General features: G+C 41.3%; 2 protein-coding genes across 3 annotated transcripts; both read left to right on the top strand.

Moving 5' to 3' along the window:
- The first annotated feature begins 548 nt into the window (after positions 1-548).
- LOC108235765 (mitochondrial contact site and cristae organizing system subunit 10) lies at positions 549-5483 on the top strand. Its single transcript, XM_017415989.3, has 4 exons — positions 549-680; positions 4987-5034; positions 5128-5237; positions 5340-5483. Exons 1-4 carry the CDS (start codon positions 620-622, stop codon positions 5346-5348), a joined length of 228 nt encoding a protein of 75 aa, XP_017271478.1. The 5' UTR covers positions 549-619; the 3' UTR covers positions 5349-5483.
- A 3616-nt stretch (positions 5484-9099) lies between these two features.
- nbl1 (NBL1, DAN family BMP antagonist) lies at positions 9100-15513 on the top strand. Of its 2 annotated transcripts, none has more exons than XM_025005829.2 (4): positions 9100-9311; positions 11756-11936; positions 12345-12456; positions 14906-15513. In XM_025005829.2, the coding sequence occupies exons 2-4, from the start codon at positions 11764-11766 to the stop codon at positions 15182-15184; spliced, it is 564 nt and encodes a 187-aa protein (XP_024861597.1). In that variant the 5' UTR covers positions 9100-9311; positions 11756-11763; the 3' UTR covers positions 15185-15513. The 2 variants fall into 2 exon arrangements, with proteins under 2 accessions (XP_024861597.1, XP_017271248.1); XM_017415759.3 differs by having other exon boundaries at positions 9104-9502.
- The last annotated feature ends 3989 nt before the right edge of the window (positions 15514-19502 follow it).

Raw genomic sequence — 19502 nt, 5'->3', positions numbered from 1 at the left:
TCTATGCCAACGAATCAAATTGATTGATTTTTGAATTGTAGGTAGGTGAAAACCCAAATTAAAAGTTTACTGGGTTGTTGAGAAAGTCTTTTAGTTCCTTCAGGAAAATTAACCATGCTTTTGTTATAAAAAAATGTTCAAGTTGTGTAAAAAAATAAAAAGATAAAACAGAAAGAGAGAGAGAGAGAGTTGATCAGTAACAGATGTTTTTCTTTTTAAATATAAATATTTAGAACAACATTTCCTGACTTTAGTGGAACAGCCCAAGTTTATGAAACCATGCATTTTCTTTTATCAGATCAAAACAATCAACCAAAAAGACAACAGTGCAGGCAGAATAACAACTGCACATTAAAAAAATGTGATGGGAAAACTGATAAAAATGTAATAAAGCAGAGCAGATCACTTTATAATATCATAGAAACAACTGCTGATTTATTAAAATGAAGTGTGAGTTGCTGAATAGTTTAGTTAAAACAGCATAATTAATGTTTTCACAAAGTTAATTCAATGGAAACAAAGAAAAGTGGAGCCAAGGTATCTGTCAACAGTGAATGAAGCAGATGACGAGAATTCGCGTGACTTCGTTTAACTCTCGCGAGACTTCGTCAGAGAAAACATGGCTGACAACTATGGACGGAAATGGGACCGCTGCCTCGCTGATACAGCCGTAAAAACAGGTTAATATCTTTGCTTAAATATATGTTTTTTGTTACTATATTACAGCATTCAGCTGCTCATTGCGGCAGCTAAATAAGGTGGTGTTTAAGGGCTAAAGCTGTGTTAAAGCTTTGTTTTAGCGGGTAAATACTCTGACCGCCACCATGCTGGAGCACTTCGAGGTCAAACTATCTGTCTGCTGAATTAATAAAACCACACATTTGTTTATTTCAGGAATTTTCTGATCAGAAAAGTCGACACGGAAGGCTGTGTGGTAGAAAACAGGCCATGAAGCTAAACGGAGCTGGTAGAGAGCATGTAAAGGATATTTCTGTTTGATTAACACATCCCATTTATCCTTGGCATAAATAATATATATTATATAATAAGATGGAAATATGAAGTGTATTGGTGTGCCTATAGACATTCAGTTTGTCCGGCTTCTAAAAGCTGAAGAGCTATAAAAGTGAAGGGGTCACTTCACTAATTCTGCCTTCTTGTTTGTTTATTCCCTTTTCTCTTTATGTGCAAACATGTATCTGTTTCCTGATAATCAAGCCAACAATATTATTATTAATATTAAGTGTGTCTCATAGGAGCTTATACTTGTAGTCTAAACGTAAATATAATTGCATAACCGGTTTATGCAAAGAAATTGGCAAAATAATTCCTAACATCAGGTGTGTCATACCACAGTGGGATATTTTAACAGCTGCTCTTTGTGATTTTGAATGAAAGTAGAAGAGGAAGGCGATTGGATAAGCTAAGAAAGTAGATCTGACCTAAAATTTAGTGACATGTCTTTACTATGCGCTACAAAGACCACGTGTCTGACCACTTCCTGATGTCCGGTCAAACTGCACTTTTCACCAATCCACCTTTCTGGCTTTCTGTTGTAAACAGTTGTAACTAGATGAAACTTGCACTTATTGTGCTGGTGTAGATTCTCAGTCATCCAGGCCATGGTAAATTTAAAAAAAAAAAGTTAAAAAACAAAAACAACTGGACTTCTATTCTGTAGCTGAAGACGTTTCGCTTCTCATCCGAGGAGCTTTCTCAATTCAGAAATAGAGAGTGTGGAGTTGAGCTTTTAAAGCTGAGATGTGATGTAAGCTGGATTGCTTGCAAATTGTTCTCACTCTCCTAACAATGGAGGCTCGTTAGAATCCTTGTTTGTCTGACTCACTGATGGGCCACTCTTGTCACATGAGTGCAGGTGTTGATTGGAGTGAAACTGACTGGGGATCAAGCCTAAAGCTCCATTATATGTTTTTGAAAGCTGAAATCTGAGACCTCCTCCTCTGTTTAATGTTGGTTTCTCCTTTTTGACATAGATGGCTTCTTTTACCCCCCTCTCGAACCATCTGTCTTCTCGGTCCAAAATATGCACATTTTGGTCCTCAAGTTTGCACTTATTGTCTTTACAGCAGATATTCCTGCTGTCAGGGCTGGCAACAGGAACAGTCTGAATCCCATCGGATTTGTGCTCGATGTGAAAATTCACGGAAAAATATTCACAAATCATGTCTGAGTTACTGTTTTTGTCAGAACAGATCCCACAAAAGGAGAGCCTTTGTAATCAGTTGTGACAGATTTTTTTTAACCTAACAGGTGATGTAGATGTATTTATGATAAAGTAATATTTAGAGCTGTGATTTTCAGGCCGCTTTTAAGTCAAGACCCCCTGTAAAAACCAGACTGTCTCTGCAGTTCAGAATATAGCCGTTTGTCTGATGGGTAAAAGGGATGATTGGACTTGCTGAACGAATATTGAACTGTTCTCCTGAAACATTCAGAGCTATTTTTACTAATTAGAATATTTAGTCACTTTTTATTTTACCTGTGCATCCTTATCTTTTATGAAGTCTTCTCCTGTGTGACGTTCACGTTTAAGCAAGCTTCTTCCTCGTCAAGTTGCACGTTTTTGCACACTTTACTGTATGTATTGTTTTATCTAGTGTTTTTTCTAGGATAAAGGCATAAAAAAGCATTCTGACAGCTAAAAGAGACATTGTATTTTGCCAATAAAGATGTTAATCAATTTATAGTTTTTACTAAACTTAATTATTAAGAGACAAATCCCTTTTTTTCACATTTCTGCACATTTGCTAATAAAATCTCTGTTATGTACACAGTGAAAGTGACTTTATTCTTTCAATAAGTTCTTTAAATGTGGCCTTACCAAACGTCTCATATTTAAGGGTCTAGCGATCCTCGAAGGAATGAATGTCGCTTTCCGACTTTCACGTCAGTTCAGGACGAGAAGGGACAGAGTTGTGGCCGTTTTGGTCAAACCTTGTAAACGATGATGTGCTAGATGTGTTACATGTGATGAAGTGTGTGTTGATGATGACTGTCAGCTCCTGCCACACCAAATTTAGGTAAATATCTGTAAACTTAGCTGAGTTGTTTGTGTTGGCTAGCTGTGGCGGCCATCTTGAATGCGGTTGACTCCAAAAGTTAATCAGTTGTAGAAGTACATCCAGTGGTTACTTCCTGAAAGTTTCATTAAAATCCGTCCAGTGGTTCGTGAGATATTTCGCCAACACTACAGAAAAACAACCCGACCCACACAGGCAGGAACATTATTGCCCTTTTTAATGTTTGCCTGACTGAAACGAGTCGAACAGTCAGGGCTGAGGGTTAAAGTTGCTCAGTTTTCAGTCACAGTGATTGAAAATGACTCTTATTGATGCCATTTGCTGAAAAATAATCCAAACAGTGAATAGCAGTGCAATTAAGCAGCTCTGGACTTCATCTGGAGGAAAAATAAAACGTACCAGTCGTTTTACGTCTGCGGGGTGGGTTATGCATTTCAGTTTACTCAAGTGCAAATGTTTTTGTTATAATCTATTCCCCCTGGGAGACGTTCAGACAAAAGAGAGAAAGCCAAAGTGAGATATTGATCTGCCCTCAGATTTTTGCCAGAGCTCTCATTGTGTTGCTGTCAGTGGAAAATCCGAGGCTTCAGAAAACGCTCTGGCCACGGAGCAAAGAAAGACTCGGGGTGAAACAGATGGAAAATCTTAAACTTATCTGAGTCACTGCTTGAAATGGAGGCAGGGTTTTATGATCCATCGTCAATATGTGCTGATAATAAAGATGAGCTGAGGTTTTTGTGGCCTTGTTTGACATGTGTAAGTTGTGTAATAAGGAACAGTTGAGGGTTCGGGGTAAGGCACATTGGTCATGCTGCATAGTTCTCTGAATCTAATTAGGAGCCGGAGGGGCCCAAACGGCTGGTTTTATGTGGTTTCTCTGCTGGCTGGCCTGCTGTTGGGTGTGGTGTGGCCTGCAGCGAGGTGAAGCTAAGAGCATAAACACATTCTTCGTGATATTTCTGTCTCGCCTCAGGACTACTAACCGGCCCCGTGCCGCTGACGGACGATCTGTTCGATTGGACGTGATCACATCTCGTGTTTCGCCCCCCCCTGCTGTCATCGTAACAATTAGACTGAGCGAACATTTACGGCTCCATTTGACCTGACGTTTACTGTAAGAGGTGCCACAAAATAGACACACGGCCCTTTTTAATCTTATTACAAGAGATTTACGGTGCCGTGTTTTAAACCACCAATAACGTCTTCATATTTTGCTCCAAAGAGGCCAGATTTACATGAATTTTCTCAAAGTGGTTTCTTACAACTAAGGTTTTCTTCAGACTTCAGCTGCAATTTTTACTCTTTCAGTGCAGTCCTTATATCTGACCATGACAGCATATTACACAGTGTGCATCTACAACAAAAGAAAAAGGGTCGGTTAAAGAATAAATATATACACAGCAGATGAACAGTATCTGAAAGTAATGACTTTAGGAAATAAGGGAGAAATCCAGCAGACCATTTGATCATTTTTTGTATGACAATTCAGCTCTTTAAAATTACCTCAATGGTGCTAAAATTCTATTTTATGTATAAAACTGTTATTTTTAAGTATTTTTTTTCATAGATGGTGTCTAAAGATCCAATTTAAAACTGGTTCTTTGATAAAATCTTCTCTTTTGTGTCGACACAAAATGGTTCATCTTGAGTTTAGGGGCCTTTTAAAGCCTGAATGGTTCATAGGTCAGAGAAACTGGAACACGTTTTAAGTCGGGTCTGAAGTCAGTCCCAGGTTCGAGTGGCGGCTTTCTCAAACTGAACGCAGTCCCAACGTCTCAACGTGTACCTCGTATGTTTCAGATTTGTAGAGTAACTACAGTGACTCCAGTTTTCATTACGACCCTTGCAGACTCGTTTCCATACATCCTAACTTTGTCTGCTTTTGCTTGTTTATTGCTGTGTTTGTGAACCGCTCTTTATTTTTCCTTCCTCTCTTTCTTCGCAGTAACAGGCCTCGGCGTTGGCATCATGTTCTCCGTCCTTCTCTTCAAACGTAAGTATAATAAAGTAAAACAGTTCTTCTTTTTTTTTGGGTAATCGCTGCTTTTAAAAAAACAAGCATTGACGATTGTTTCTCCTCCACCAGGGCGAATGTGGCCTCTGTCGTTCGGGTCGGGCCTGGGGTTGGGAATGGGATACAGCAACTGCCAGCATGACTTCAGGTCTCCGTATCTGATTCATGGCCGCGTGGTGAAGGTGAGTACGCCGTGGGGAAAGCATGTCGCTTTTTTTTGGGGGGGGGTTCACACACACACACACCGATATATCATTCTGAGTGTTTTCTCTTTACCTTTTCAGGATCAATAACGACGGAATGAAGGCGACGATGAGTTTCTCATCTTTGTTTGTGTTTCTTTTTTTTGCTGCTTGTCTCTTTCCTGGCACTATCACCCAACAATGCCTAGAGTGTATATCAGAAAACAATAAATGTATTTAATGAAGCTCTTTTTCTCTCTGTGTGGTTTTTTTTTTATTCCTGTAAGAATGTTTGAGAAGAAAGAAATGTGTGTGGGTTTTTTTTTTTTAGGTGGGGGGTGGAAGGTAATTCTGCGTGTTAATGAGCTGGGAGACTCTCGACTCCTGCTGTTTTGGAATGAGAGCCAGGTTCAGCATCTGCAGACTGTACAGAGAGTGGGAGTATGAACAGTCGTACTGAATGATGAAGTAAAGACACGCAGTTGGTAGAAGAACAAAGCCGACTCCAACTGACGTTTTCAAGAAAACAACTCGTCCAGCTTCGTCCACCTCTGTTCCTGTCTAAATGTCGGAGGCGTTACGTGTCGACAAGACAAGCTCTAGGTTGCAAGAGTTTAAAAGTGATGTTGATCTACACATCGGGGGTGAATCTCCCGTATCCGTCGAGCCTGACTGATCACTGTGTGTGTGTGTGTGTGTGGTTGCATGGGTTTGCTAGGTGGTGGTGGTGGGGGGACTGGTTTGTGTGAGACTGTGCACACCAGCCCCCCTGGTGGAGCAGAATCTGTGGAATGCAGAGAGAAATGCCATTTCTGGACCCAAGCTCGGCCTTATTACTAACAGGTGAGTTCTGTGGCTTTCACGTCGGCGCACAACACATGTTGAACACTTTCACATCAAAGGCGAACATGGCTGCGCACGCCGCTTTCTATTACACAGACACTCACGCTTCCCTTTTCATCGCGGCAACAGTTTAGGCCGTAATGTAAGCAACGTAGCATTCCTGGGCACAATGGAGTCCGGGCTCGCTCCGGGGTGTTCAAAGGCCCCGTTTCCTTCAGCGACGGGCTCGGCTGCCGTGCAGCTGGCCGAGTAACCCTGTCGGGGATTAGGCCGCGTCACTCATCCCGCGTCCATTAAAATACTTGTTAGCAGGTGAAGCGTGAAACTGATAGGGGTTCGCATGGACCTGGGCCAGGAGGAACACCTGCGGGGAAAGGTGCGCCGGTCGGGAAGCGGGCAGGAATGGGAGGTTGTGTGAACGTGTGTGTGTCCTCCGGAACCTAAAGGCTGCAACTTTTCCTAACCATAAAAGCTGCGTTTATCAGGAATTTAACACTGTGAAGTTTCAGTACTTTCCAGGTTCAGAAAGAAAAGAAAAAAAGCAGATCATAGGAAAACATTTGTGCTCCCTCTCTTCTCCACATTTCATTTTCTCAAATAAAAGCTTTATTTTAAGAAACAAGGAGTTGTCGTTTCAGTCAAAGCTTGAAAATAATCTGTAATCTCATGCGACATTGTGAGATCTCACACTCAGAGTACGTGTTGTGATTGACTCTCATCTCCTGCCGCATCAAAATTCAGCTCAATGTTTGTAAAATCAGCTGAATTATAACCATAATTGTGTTGGCTAATGTGGATTAGCTGTGGCGATAAAGATAAACTATTAAAGATAGTTAATTTTATAAAACAAACATATTTTAAGACTTGAAGACATGAACTCTTATTAGACAAACCACAGTTTGAACATTTGTACAGAAAAGAAATGTTTGGGTAAAATGGTTCAAATTGACTGAAAGGTCTAAAATTTGAATCTAAAACAATAATTTAAAAAATGATGATAGCACTGTTGCCTAACTGCATGCTCAAATGAATTAAAACTAAAAAACATAAATGTGTTTATTTTTTCACGCGCCTGAATTTGACCTCTGCACTGAAGCCAAATGTTTGTTAAATTCACAGACGAATACAAGAAGGAGCAGCAGGTTTTGCTTAAGGACACTTCAGTCATGAATGGAAACAGAGCAGATTCTCCCATCGAAATAATAAAAAAAAGATTACTTTTAGTGTAAACAGACACTAAATAAGTAAAGCTGTGTGCACACATCTGCAGCTCAGAAACAAGGAGAGCCTGAACCTGACAGAGGCGTTCGGGGTTTAAAACTTTATTGTTTATTTTATGGACGTAGACAACCAGAGTCAAGGCTTTCTTTACGTTAAATATGAAACTGATGAAATGTGGCCTGAGTGCCATTCAAGCAGGTTTTTACTGAAGTAGCAGCAGTGATGGGTGGACTTTATTATTTTTCATTTGAGTAAAATAAAGTAAATACAGTGGATTGTTCCCTTTACGAAGGTGGTTGTGTTTTCGGTAGTGTTGGTTTGTTTGTTTGTCTGATTGCAAGATTACAATTTTCAGGAAATCTTGGCGTTATCACAAGAAACAACTGATTAATCAACCTGACTCAAGATGCTTGCCACAGACAAATTAATTAAAAAAAAACAAACACACACACACACACACACACAGAAATGATCATACTTCAGTTCATTTTACAGATAATAACCTAAAATTCAACTTGGTAGCAGCTGAGGCTGATCCCCAGCACATATTTAGAGCTCAAACAGGTCACACAAGATCTCTGTTTAAAATTTCGCCCTTAACTACTTGGAGTCGTCTTTGTCCGTCAGCGCAACACCCCGTGAAATAATCACCAGGCGTACATCTGCAAGCCAATTCAAGATGTCCGCCATGGCTAACTAACCTTAGAAAACATAAAAATGAAGCCAAGTTTGCAAATGCTGCGCTAAAATCTGGCAGCTGCGAATCGTTTACAAAATGTCCTCCAGGTGCTACTCAAATCTTATTGTTTCAGCACTTATTGTTTGTCTGTTTGCAAAATATCTCAGGAAGTGACAGACTTGTGGTGTTGATCCAACTGAAGATGGCGGCCACAGCTAATCGACGTTTGCCCGACACAAAAAAAGGCTACAGCTCAGTCAGTTTTACAGATAATGAGCCAAACTTCGGTGTGGCGGTAGCTCTGACCCGTGAAACCAGGACGACTGCAGCTCTTTCATTTCTCACAAACGATTATCTTGATTTAAAACTCCTGCCGTATGCATCCCTTCAAGTTGGGATACTTTCTTTTTTCGTCGTTTGTTGCTGTCTTTTTGTTGCCTCTGTCAGTGTTTTTGACTCGGAAAAGACGCCGGGCGGTTACCCTCCCTGCTCAAAAAAGGGCTGCCTTGTTATTTTCAGGATTTTAGTTGTCAGGATTGAAGGAGGCTCAGCCGGCAGGTCAGCCAAGGCAGGCAGCAGAATAATGCCTCTCGGTGGTTTTACTCCCCCCCCAAAAAACTCAAATAAATCAATTTGTCACGAGCTTCTGTTTACTAACCAGCTATTTCAGCCGATTTCAGCATCTGAAAGTCTCTCCTTTTAATGTGCCAGTTGAGTGGGGAAACAAAAGAGGCTCAGCACTGCTTCACATCTGGTTTCCAGTCATACATCATTATTATAACTGCGTTATTAATGTTCAATTATGAACATCTAAAGGCACATGCTGCCAAAGCAATGCCAGATGTGCATGTGTGTTCAATCCTGAGATGTTTGCATATTTGTCCGGTAAATATGATCTTCTTTTTGGGGTGGTGGTGGTGAGGGGGGGATCTGAACCCCATCCAGCGGTTTCTCCTCCCATCCTCCCCTCGCTTTGGTTCGCCCGGAACGCGGCGCAGCAGGACGCCCGTCTGAGGGCTCGAACCGCGCCTGAGTTTCACAACAAAAGACGACGGCTCGGAAAAGTGTTTTTTTTTTTTTTTTGGAGAGAGAGAGAGAGAGGAGTTGCTGGGGGAAATTCAACACTGGAGGGGGAGAGAACAAAGGGGGAGGGCCCCGGGTCTGAGCCGCTGATGCACTCGGGAGATGAGATGGCGCTCTGCCCCATGATCTCCCCATCCTTCCCTCCTTCCTGCCTCCTTCCTGCCCTCCGCGCTCCGACACACGGATGATGTAACCGCTTCATGACAGCCTGAAGTCGGATTATCACCCCTTCCTCGCGGCGTGAACAGGTTGTTGTTGTTGTTGTTGTTTTTTTTTTAAGTTTAATTTATCTACTCACGGTCATACAGTTCCGTCCACATCCTCCGTTTTCCTGCCAAACATCCCGGTCCAGTTTTTTTTCTCCCCGGTGAAGGCGGCTCTGCTCAGCGGGACTTCGCGCCGAGTTCAACCGGTTGTTCCTCAGCGATGATGGGCAGAGGTGAGTGCCTCGGCCGACCAACGCTGCTGGGTCTCATTACTCAAAGGATTTATTTTTCTTCCAAAATGAACTGCTTTGTTTGCTTTTTACACTCAACTAAGAAGTAGCGGTGCGTTTCCGCCGGACGTTAGCTCGTTTTTGGAGCTTCTCCCTCCCTTTAAACCGCGTTTCGACGTGAACTTGAGAAACGGAACTGCACTTGTTCAACTGAAACAGTTATATATATATATAATGTTGTTAATTATAAAAAGTCAAAAAGCAACAAAATTCCTGTCATAACTTAAGCGAGTGTTAGTTCATTTTTGCACAGAGCTAAAAGTAAACAAACGTTAGCTAGCTAAAACTGTTAGCATCGATGACGCATATAATATATGTCATCGGTTAGCCTAATGTTAGCTATCTAGTTATAAGCCTACTGTTGTTAATTTTAATGTCAACATGTTTTAAAACAACAAGGTTCACCCATGTGTTTTACAAGCTTGTTTAAAAACAAACAGAAACAAAACAACAATAAAACAAATTCAGAAAACGCACATGTACAATAAAATAGGCTAAAAACGAACTAAAACAAGGAAACACACTTAGCTTGCTAACCATTAGCCTACTTTTAGCTAGCTATTAGCTTATTTTAGGCTCTATTCAAAATAAGATAAAATTAGCATTTTTAATTTTCAGATTTCAATGATCTGCTCCACAGAGTTGAAAGCAAAACCACAACAAATTACACGTTGACGGGCAAAACCATTAAAAATTATGTTCTGGTAAAAATACACAAATATGAAGAGTAAATTAATTTACTTTATTTGACACAAACAGTCTGTGTGCAATAATAAACATTACTGTAGAAGCCCAGAATTAGCCATAAGGCTATTTTTCCTCTGTTGATTCTGGTTATGCTAAAAACAAGATTATAAAATCACAATAATCAAATTGCACAAAATTTTGTGCTCTGTTGAAAAATAATTAAGTAAAAAATCTAATAATAGTTTGAAACTACTGATGCATTATTGCAGGCAGTTTTTAAACCTTTTTGCTTCTTGAGTCTAATGATTCTGATCATTTTTATTGAGCTTTATTTAGAGAATCTGCCCTGAGTAGCTTATGAATTTCTACTTGAAAGTAAGGCTTATAATCTAAAATAACATTAATTGCTTTAGACTTTTAAACTAAACTGCAAATCCTGCCCTACACTATAAATAATCATAAACATGATAAATAGCCAAAAGTTTGAAGGCAGTTATTCAGCAGGTGTGTTCAGACTTTTGACCAATTCAACAGTTCGACAAAAAGAAAAAAATAATGTTTGCCTCTGAATTGTGGAAGAGTAGTAATCCTAAAACACAGCAGACAAAAGAAGTAATACTGGTGAAATATTTGTAACATAAAATTGCACTTAAATATGAAATAAATGTGCTTGATTGGGTTGTGCTTTCAGGGTTTATTCTGCCTCTCTGGGTTCTCTGAGGGTTTAGCGGGGGGTGCTCTCCATGTCAACCTGCCTGTTTTCATATTTCCTTCCTGATAACGAGTTACCCTTTCCCCAATATATTCGTCTTAACGTTGCTCATGAAGAAACACAGTGAACCGCCAGCGCTCCCTACTCTTCGTGAACTAAATCTACGTCTGGACTTTGGAAGTCTGTCAGAACAAAGAAAGAAAAAGAGCATTTTATTAAAACAACTCCTTCTCCCCCCTCACAACAGAACATCAAAGTTCCCCTTTATGTTTTAAATCTGGGCGAATTAAAGCTGAAGGCATTCTTTTTTTTTTTAAACATTGTCAGTCAGAGCCAGATGGAAGCGCAAAAAAGTGTGTAAAACAGCAAATGTCGGCGACCACCAGGCAGTTTTTATAAGCAGCAGGAGAGAATGATTTTGTAGGTCGTAAATGACGTTAGTGGTTGAGGCATTTTTAAAGAAAAGAGTAAAACCGGGCCGTGGACAGGCACAGGACTGGAGTCAGGAAGTGTGAAGCACAGGTTTGCCTTTCCTCTTCGCTGTCTTGTCTCTGCAGGAAGAATAATGTAGATCTCAAAGCAAGATATTAAAGGACTTATCTGTTTCAGTCATTCAAACGCGCCATCCCTGACCACTGGATAAAATCAGATGTATTATGAGTTGATATTCACCCTGAAGGCGTCATCCCACAACATCAGGAATACACAAAGGTCGAAAACTGTATCTGACCAGCAGAAATCAGGTCTTTCAGAGTTATCAGAGCGCTAACATGCTGCGTTTTGTTCTCCTCCTTTAGGTGCAGTCATGTGGCAGAGGGTTCAGATTTGCTGTGCGCTGTTTGCGCTGTGTTCAGCGGCGCCTCCTGCACACATCAACCGCCTGGCGTTGTTCCCCGACAAGAGCGCCTGGTGCGAAGCCAAGAACATCACACAGATCGTCGGGCATGCAGGATGTCAGCCTCGCTCTATTCAAAACAGGTCAGGATGAAGGCTCGTTCTGCCTCTTGCTCTGCCTGACAATCGCTCTGTGCAGCCAGGGGGGAAAAAAAAGGAATGATTCAGAAATATCCCGCTATAGTTTCTCACCTCCTTTGATTTGTTTGACTCGTTGGCGTAAATATAGACTCAGTTTCTTTCTGCAGCTTAAAAATACTGCATAATTATTTTCATATCATGTAGAAATTTAGTATTTATAAGTATTTACCGTCTCAGTTCCATCTGTAAAAAGAAAAAAAGATGAATCCATTTTTTTTTTTGTCAGAAAACAAACAATTTTTTCAGCCAAGTTATTTTCTCACTACTCTCTGCTGCAGCTCTTGATCACGCAGGCCCGAGTGCTTCGGTATGACTGAATCACGCACCTTCTCTCTCCTTCCTTGTCTGCAGAGCCTGTCTGGGTCAGTGCTTCAGCTACAGCGTCCCGAACACGTTCCCACAGTCAACCGAGTCTCTGGCGCACTGCGACTCCTGCATGCCTGCCCAGACTCAGTGGGAAGTGGTAAGACTTATTGCACATCGGCTCACGTAGCAAACACACACCGACGCCGACGTGTCAGGCACGCACATGCACAAACCACAAGTTCAATAAATAAAACACGAGCAGCGTTTGCTGCTCACTACCAGAGCAAAATCAGAAGGAGGGGGAAAAAAGAGAGATAAACGATCCCTGTAGGTGGAATAGAAGCCAGTATTTTATATCCTTTTAAAGCTCATTGTCTCTTTTGGCCAGAAGGAATTCATTCTTATGAAAACAAAGGCTTTGTGGGGAGGTGTATGCAGTTTGGAGCGCTGCCAGGTAGACGAGGTGGGTGGGAGCACAGGTGAGGTCACCTCATGTTTCAGTGGAAAATATTGTATCTCTTGGAGCGAGTAGTTGTTACCAGATAGTTTGATTAATGTTCGTACTCTTTCTGCTGCACTACAAAGGCAGGAGAAAGTGCTCGTACACTCTCACTTTACTCCTAATTATCTGGAAATGGGTGTTTTTGTCTGTGGATGTGATTGTTGTTTCAGGACTTGAAACTAAATTCAGTTTGAGGCAAAACAGAGTCGGTTCTCACGAAAGAGGACACTGCTCCCCGATGCTTTGGCTCTTGATAAAATTGCTGAATGATCATTTTCAGGGGATAATGGAAACAGTGAGGGGAAAGTTGTGTGAGGTCTGTGCAGCCATTTGAGCTTGTGTAATGCCAAACCCCACGGGGGGGTGGGACTTTATATTTTCTGCTGGTTTTATATTAAATGTTTTCAGAGCATTTCTTTGTTCCACTGAGGACCAAACATTCATGGTATAAACTGGGGCTGAGTGATATTACGTAAACACAGCGATGACGATATCAGTCGTGATAAACCCACAGGTTCTGTCATTACTGTTCACAGCATTCTCCATGGGACATTAGAGGAGTGGGGGTCCATCTGATTGCCAAACTTTTATTTGCAGTTTGTGTTGTGATTTATTGGATTCTTTGTGATAATGATATTTGGGGGGTAAATAGGCTACAACCTTTCTGTCAGCCATCGTCAGCTCGACGATTGACAGAGATGTGGGTTTTGGTGGAACATGCAGTCCCTGTTCTTACATCTGTAGAAGCAGACTGTTTGTGGATTAATAATTAATGATTATTTATTTGGAATTACTTTGGTTTTTAACCCAAGAGTTACTTAAAGTCTATCAGCTCTGGGCCAATCTTTGCAGCTACAGGCAGCTTTGTCGCGCTGAGAAGGAACATATGGAAAACGTCTAACCTCATGCCTTTGTTATCACAGCACTCGGTATTTTTGGAAGCTGGATAAAATCTTGAAACAGCTTATTCTTTGGGCCACGGTGCTTCATTGTTTTGGACAAGGCTCTTCTTCTGTGGTGCTTCAATTGCTGTCATTTAATTTGTGGGGCAAGCTGTACTTAACAGCTGGGAGTTGATTGGAAAACAGCTACTGTGGCGCGACGCAGAGTTTATTAACTCTTCTGTCAGGTTTTAGGAAAATAGTTGGTGGTTTTATTACATTTGGCTGTTGGCTGCTAATTGTCTTATGAACCATCAGAGTTTCAGAGATGTCTTTTCTTTTTTGCACTTGCTTTATCTTGATACCACAGTGCATATTTCAGATTTAGAGCCTTTGAGAAGTAGTTAGAAGTGACGGCTACATTATTACAGACTGATTTATATGTGATTCTTTCTTAGAACAAATATTTTTCATAATAATGTCCTTACTGTGTGTTCTCACTTGTCATTTTTGTTTTATTACAATATACATTTTTCTATGAAATTGCTGCTAATATAAACAAATAGATCAAGTAGGTCTTAACTGATCAATCTGACTGAACCTCACCTGAAACCCCACCTGACAGAACCTCACCTGACAGAACCCCACCTGACAGAACCTCACCTGACAGAACCTCACCTGACAGAAGCACACCTGACAGAACCTCACCTGACAGAAGCACACCTGACAGAACCTCACCTAACTGAACCTCACCTAACTGAACCCCACCTGACAGAACCTCACCTGACAGAACAATTAGAGGCTTCGCTTGCTGGTAATAAATGAGGCGCACACCATCAGGGTTTATTACATTGTGTCCAGGTTTAGATTAACATTGTGCATCCATTATAGGTCAAAACTCCAGAAATGAAAAATTAAATTAACTAAAATAAAATGGAAAAGATTGTTCTTTTAAAAATAGCTTCTGCCAATATATTTGTCTAGTCGCCCCAGTACTAATTGATTTTATGCACACTGATTGTGTGTTGTGCAGTTTAAATACAAACTGTGTTTTCTTATGAAAATACAACACTTAGAAAACTAAAACAATAGTGATACAGGAATAAAAAACACGTTGCATTATGAACAAACAGTACAACTATGTTGTTATTTGTTGTCGGCTGCAGCATTAATCAGCAGCACTGCGTGTGTGTAACTATGTGTGTGTTTGTGTGCTCGCCCAGGTGACTCTGGAGTGTCCCGGCAGCGAAGACTCTCCTCGGGTGGACAAGCTGGTGGAGCGGATCTTCCACTGCAGCTGCCAGTCGTGCAGTAAGGAGGGCGGCCAGGAGGGGGCGGTGATGCAGCTGTACCCAGCAGACAACACCCTGGACGCGGCTCCGTCCCCGTCCGACTCTCTGGTCGGGGTCCAGCCTCTGCCCCACGCCGACACACACTCGGATAAACACGCGCAGCTGCACACAGACCCTCACACACTACCGCACACATCAGACGGGGGGTAAATCGGGACGCTGCTCGCCTCTGCCGCCCTCTCTGCTCTCCTCCACGCTGCCTCCTCTGTACCAATCTGTAGTTTCGTGAAGGCACTTTGAAGATAAGACTCCACTTTGTGTGAAAGTCTTGTTTTAAGTCACACACACACGCGTGGTCATGCTATCAGAATGCACTCGATTCAATGTGAGCTCACACAAACACTGCAGCCTATGCACTCTTTTGTTTAAGTAATACATGCATGTGTGTGAATTTGTGCATCCAGACATAAATATATCCTGTTAATATGCCGTAGGCTTTTAATCTGCTTTGAATACAATAAATTTTGGTTTTGTGGTAACTGTCTCCTGTGTTGTGTTCACACAGCTGATGTCTAAATGGCAAGAAAATCTTTCATTTTTTTTAAAAAAGCATCGTTCCAAACAAAGCTGCGACTCTGTTTGGTTTGGCACATCTTCCTAATCCCTTTAATCAACAAATCTCCAGCCGTGGACAAACATTTAATGGCTGCCGGCTCAGTGGAGCTCAGAGGAGCGGCGTGGTGGGAGGAACCCATGCTGTTTGCTGTAAAAGTAAAGTAAAGTTTTACCCAGCTTTTAGTAGTTTATCTGTTTTGTTTACGGCTGCGGAATTTAAAGGGCATGACGAAATGTTTCTGCTGTTCTCAGTTCCCTCGTGTTAATTTTATAATAATGTGCTTTACGTATATTTTTTTGATTTGTTGTGTCATTATGCTAACAGTGTTTTCTTTGTTGTTTCACTGTTGGACTCGCTTGATGATTAATGTGCACCGAGCCAGCTGTGTTTCATTCCCACTAGTGTTCAGTGGGATTTAAGTTATGTGAGGGCTTGGTTTTTGTCTTCATGTTTGTGGCCTTTTTTGGAGGAGGACTTTGATGCATCTTGTCTCTCGTAAAGATTGCAGCCTTTCGTTGTGCTTTAGACGTGCTCCTGCAGCACGACGTCGTCTAATTATCTGCAGTAATTTTTTAGCAGTAGATTTAAGGTAAATCCACCCAAAAAGGGCCAGGTGGTGACCCACATCAGCACCTGGGTCTGATTCAATCCTCTGTCCGTTTATGATCCAGCCACAGCTTTACTGCATTTGCCCCGCTGTCCAAATGTTTTTTTTTTTTTTCCTGGTAGGTTATAGTGGCAGTCTGTGATTGGAATGAAATGAACCGTTTAACAAGTATTGCAAAGAAGAATAAATTTATGGTAATTTAAAAAGATTTTTTAGTATTATACTGTATTCTTCTGGTCCAATAAATAGTTAACGTCTGATTACTTTACATGTCAATAATTTAGCATTCAATAAATATTTAAAAAGCTCATAAAATAAAATTAGATCTATAATAGAGCCATTTTTTTTGTTTTCAATGGTCTACGGTTCATCCAACGATTACTTCCTCAGAGCTTCTTAAATTACATTGACTGATTAATAAGATATTTTGCTAACAGACAGATAAATAAGGCTTGAAGACAAATTTAAACCTGAAACAGAATCAAACTGAACACAGAAAGACCTAAGAGGAAAAGCTGATTTACAGAACAGTTAAATTCTACCAACACCACAAATTTTTAGGATGACGTTAATAATTATTTTATATAAATAATTTGAGGGTATGTTCTACGTTCACACTGCAGGTCTTGATGCTCAGATCTGATTTTTGTGAGGTCGTTCACATTTCATCCATCAGACTCCATTCTGGTCTGACACGCATGCGCAGGAGATATGACGTCACTCCACCCGCTGAGTTTACGGAAGTAAATCTGGACGCTGAGAGTGTTAGCCTGTGTGTGTTGATGCTGAAGCTGCTGTTCAGTCAGAGGCATGAGTGGATGAAGAGTCGGAGTCAGGAGTGGTGGGACTTTCATCCGACGTGAACGTTCTCACCGAGCTCGCTTTGAAAAAACATCAGATGTGTGTCAGATTCAGCCCCACGTACTGAAAAGACCTGAGTCGGATATGAAGAAATCAGATTTGTCTCGTTGACACTGCCATGAAAACATCTACTTTGTGTCGCAGAGAGGCAAAGAAATCAGATTCGGGTCACATTTGTCTGCAGCGTGAACGATCAGCCAAAAACATTTTTAAAATTCAACTGTATCTGATTTCAAGTGGGAGTCACAGCTGCAGGTTGTTTGTTTTTTTTGTTTTTGTTTTTTGCACAAATTCTGTCTTTCAGCTATGACTAATATGAGCTGCTTTAAGAATGAATGGATGAATGGCTAGATGGAGGATAAATGGATGCATGAACAAGTGGACAGATGGATGGCCAGATGAATGAAGGACTGGATGGATGGATCGATGAACAAATAGATGAATGAATGAATGAATGAATGAATAAAGGATAGATGGATGAACAAATAGATGAATGAATGGATGAATGAACAGACCGATGGATGGATGGATGGATTGACAGGTGGACAGATGGATGAATGAATGGGTGGATGGATGGATAAATGAATGAATGAACGGATGAATGGACAGATGGATGTATTTCCTGCTTCAAAGCTCCACAGTTTGTGTGCCACTTGTCAGCAGATTCAGATCAATCGCCATGGTAACCAGGATGCTGTTGAGTTAATGGACGGTGAGTGGCCTGATGGAGACAAACAGGAGGCTTCAGCGTCTCACAGGAGACAGAGACAACACGCCTCGGCTCTGCAGGCTTCAAACTGAATTACTCACAAAGTCCTCTCAATGCAGAACGACAGAACCTCCGTGATGAACAGGGTTCTGCTGGTTGGACAGAGAACATTCACTGTTCTGCACGTCCTTTTAAAGAGTTCCCATCCAGTCCAGCAGATGTCAGCAGATGTTTCAGTCACATTCCTACCAGATAACATTCATATTTACAGCTGAGAACTTGCATCTTTACCGTCCCTGTCTCTGTGCTCAGGCAGTGCTGTGCGTCCCCTCCTGTCTCGCTGTCCTCCTCTGTCTAATTAAATCTGACCAGCCAAAGGTTGGCCGTCTGTCTGCGCTGGAAAGCAGATCGATCACCGTGTTATCTCCCAGCATGCACACGCCGACGGTGTTTTCACGTCCTGTCGAGGGAGACACTAACAGGGAGCGTTTCTGAACACATCGCAGCTCAGATTAGCTTGTTTACGAGGCGTTAAAGTGCAGCCAGGTTCTGTCCTCACGTTTCCTCTCACGGCGGGGCCTCATCAGAAACACTTCATCATCTACTTTAAGCAGACTGGAGGAATTAAAGTGTCTTTTAAATCTCTTCTCTGTTGTGAAAAAACATTCTCTCCTTAAAAAAATGGAGAGAACGTCTCAGCATGATGAAGCTTTGCCACATCCCAAACATACTGCATATTTTTGCCCCCCTTACAAGTTAAATTTGTTTTTCCAGGCTCATTTTTTTTTATATTGCTCTGCAGCATTTGGTGCAAAACCTCCTGACCCGCCCAAATAAAAACCTTACAGCTATCATAACTCCTGTTAACGACTGTAGTGAGACCAGTTCTTGTGATTAGCTGTATTTTTTTTAAATGAATGTGACGCTTTAACCTTATTTGGCCCATTCTAACTATTTAAAAGACAACAAAAATCTGCCCAATGACGCACTAAATAAAGGAGTAGTTCAGAGTTTTTTCTAGGCAGTGTTGTGTGAAAAGGTTTTGAGCAGTCAGTATCTTACTTGCTGTAGATAGCTCAGTTTTGGAGTGAGCTAATTGCGTTATACAGTGATTTGAATAGAATTCTGTTTTGTTTCGTTTGTTTTTACAAGTGCAAATAGCTTCGACAGCAGCTAGCTGTAGCACTTCCAGGTTGCAGCCTGTGGGACTTCCTGCAGGAAGATTGTAAACTCCATGGTGTTTCTTGTGTCAGACTTGAAGAAACACAGTCGAACGGCCCCCCTGTCAGCTCGAAACCTCTGCCCTTTCTGAACGGGAACTCCGGCTATGGAAATGAAAGGTTTCCCCGCCAAAATAAAAGCTGCTTTTACACACAGAAAGGAAGTTTTTACTCTCATATTTACACCAACAGAAATAATGAAACAAACTAGCAGCTAATATATAAAAAAACTGTACTGTCAACCTAACTTCTACGATGCTCTGTCTTGAAACAGGCGATAATGTTTTTCTGTGTGTTTCTTTGTTTGTTTGTCTGTTGTGTTAGCAAAATATTTCACAAACCACTGGACGGGTCATAATAACCCCTTCAGAAAATAATCATTGGGTGAACATCTGTAAACAGTTAACTTTTGGAGTCAACTTGATCTTGGCAAACACAAAGAAGGGCACATCTCTGTTAGTTTTACAGATATTCACCTAAAGTTTGGTGTGGTAGTAGCTGAGAGTCATCTGCAA

Source organism: Kryptolebias marmoratus, linkage group LG4, assembly GCF_001649575.2.
Source record: "Kryptolebias marmoratus isolate JLee-2015 linkage group LG4, ASM164957v2, whole genome shotgun sequence".
Classification (NCBI taxonomy): domain Eukaryota; kingdom Metazoa; phylum Chordata; class Actinopteri; order Cyprinodontiformes; family Rivulidae; genus Kryptolebias; species Kryptolebias marmoratus.
Note: the sequence above shows the minus strand (reverse complement) of the source record. Positions and strands in the feature narration are given on the sequence as shown.

What these genes read in the sequence shown, in the direction of transcription:
- LOC108235765 (XM_017415989.3), top strand. Translation starts at nt 620, where the DNA reads ATGGCTGACAACTATGGACGGAAATGGGACCGCTGCCTCGCTGATACA. An exon ending in TGATACAGCCGTAAAAACAG is followed by an intron (nt 681 to 4,986) that starts GTTAATATCTTT and finishes CTTTCTTCGCAG; the next exon opens with TAACAGGCCTCGGCGTTGGC. An exon ending in CTCCGTCCTTCTCTTCAAAC is followed by an intron (nt 5,035 to 5,127) that starts GTAAGTATAATA and finishes CTCCTCCACCAG; the next exon opens with GGCGAATGTGGCCTCTGTCG.
- nbl1 (XM_017415759.3), top strand. An exon ending in CCTCGCTCTATTCAAAACAG is followed by an intron (nt 11,937 to 12,344) that starts GTCAGGATGAAG and finishes CCTTGTCTGCAG; the next exon opens with AGCCTGTCTGGGTCAGTGCT. An exon ending in CCCAGACTCAGTGGGAAGTG is followed by an intron (nt 12,457 to 14,905) that starts GTAAGACTTATT and finishes GTGCTCGCCCAG; the next exon opens with GTGACTCTGGAGTGTCCCGG.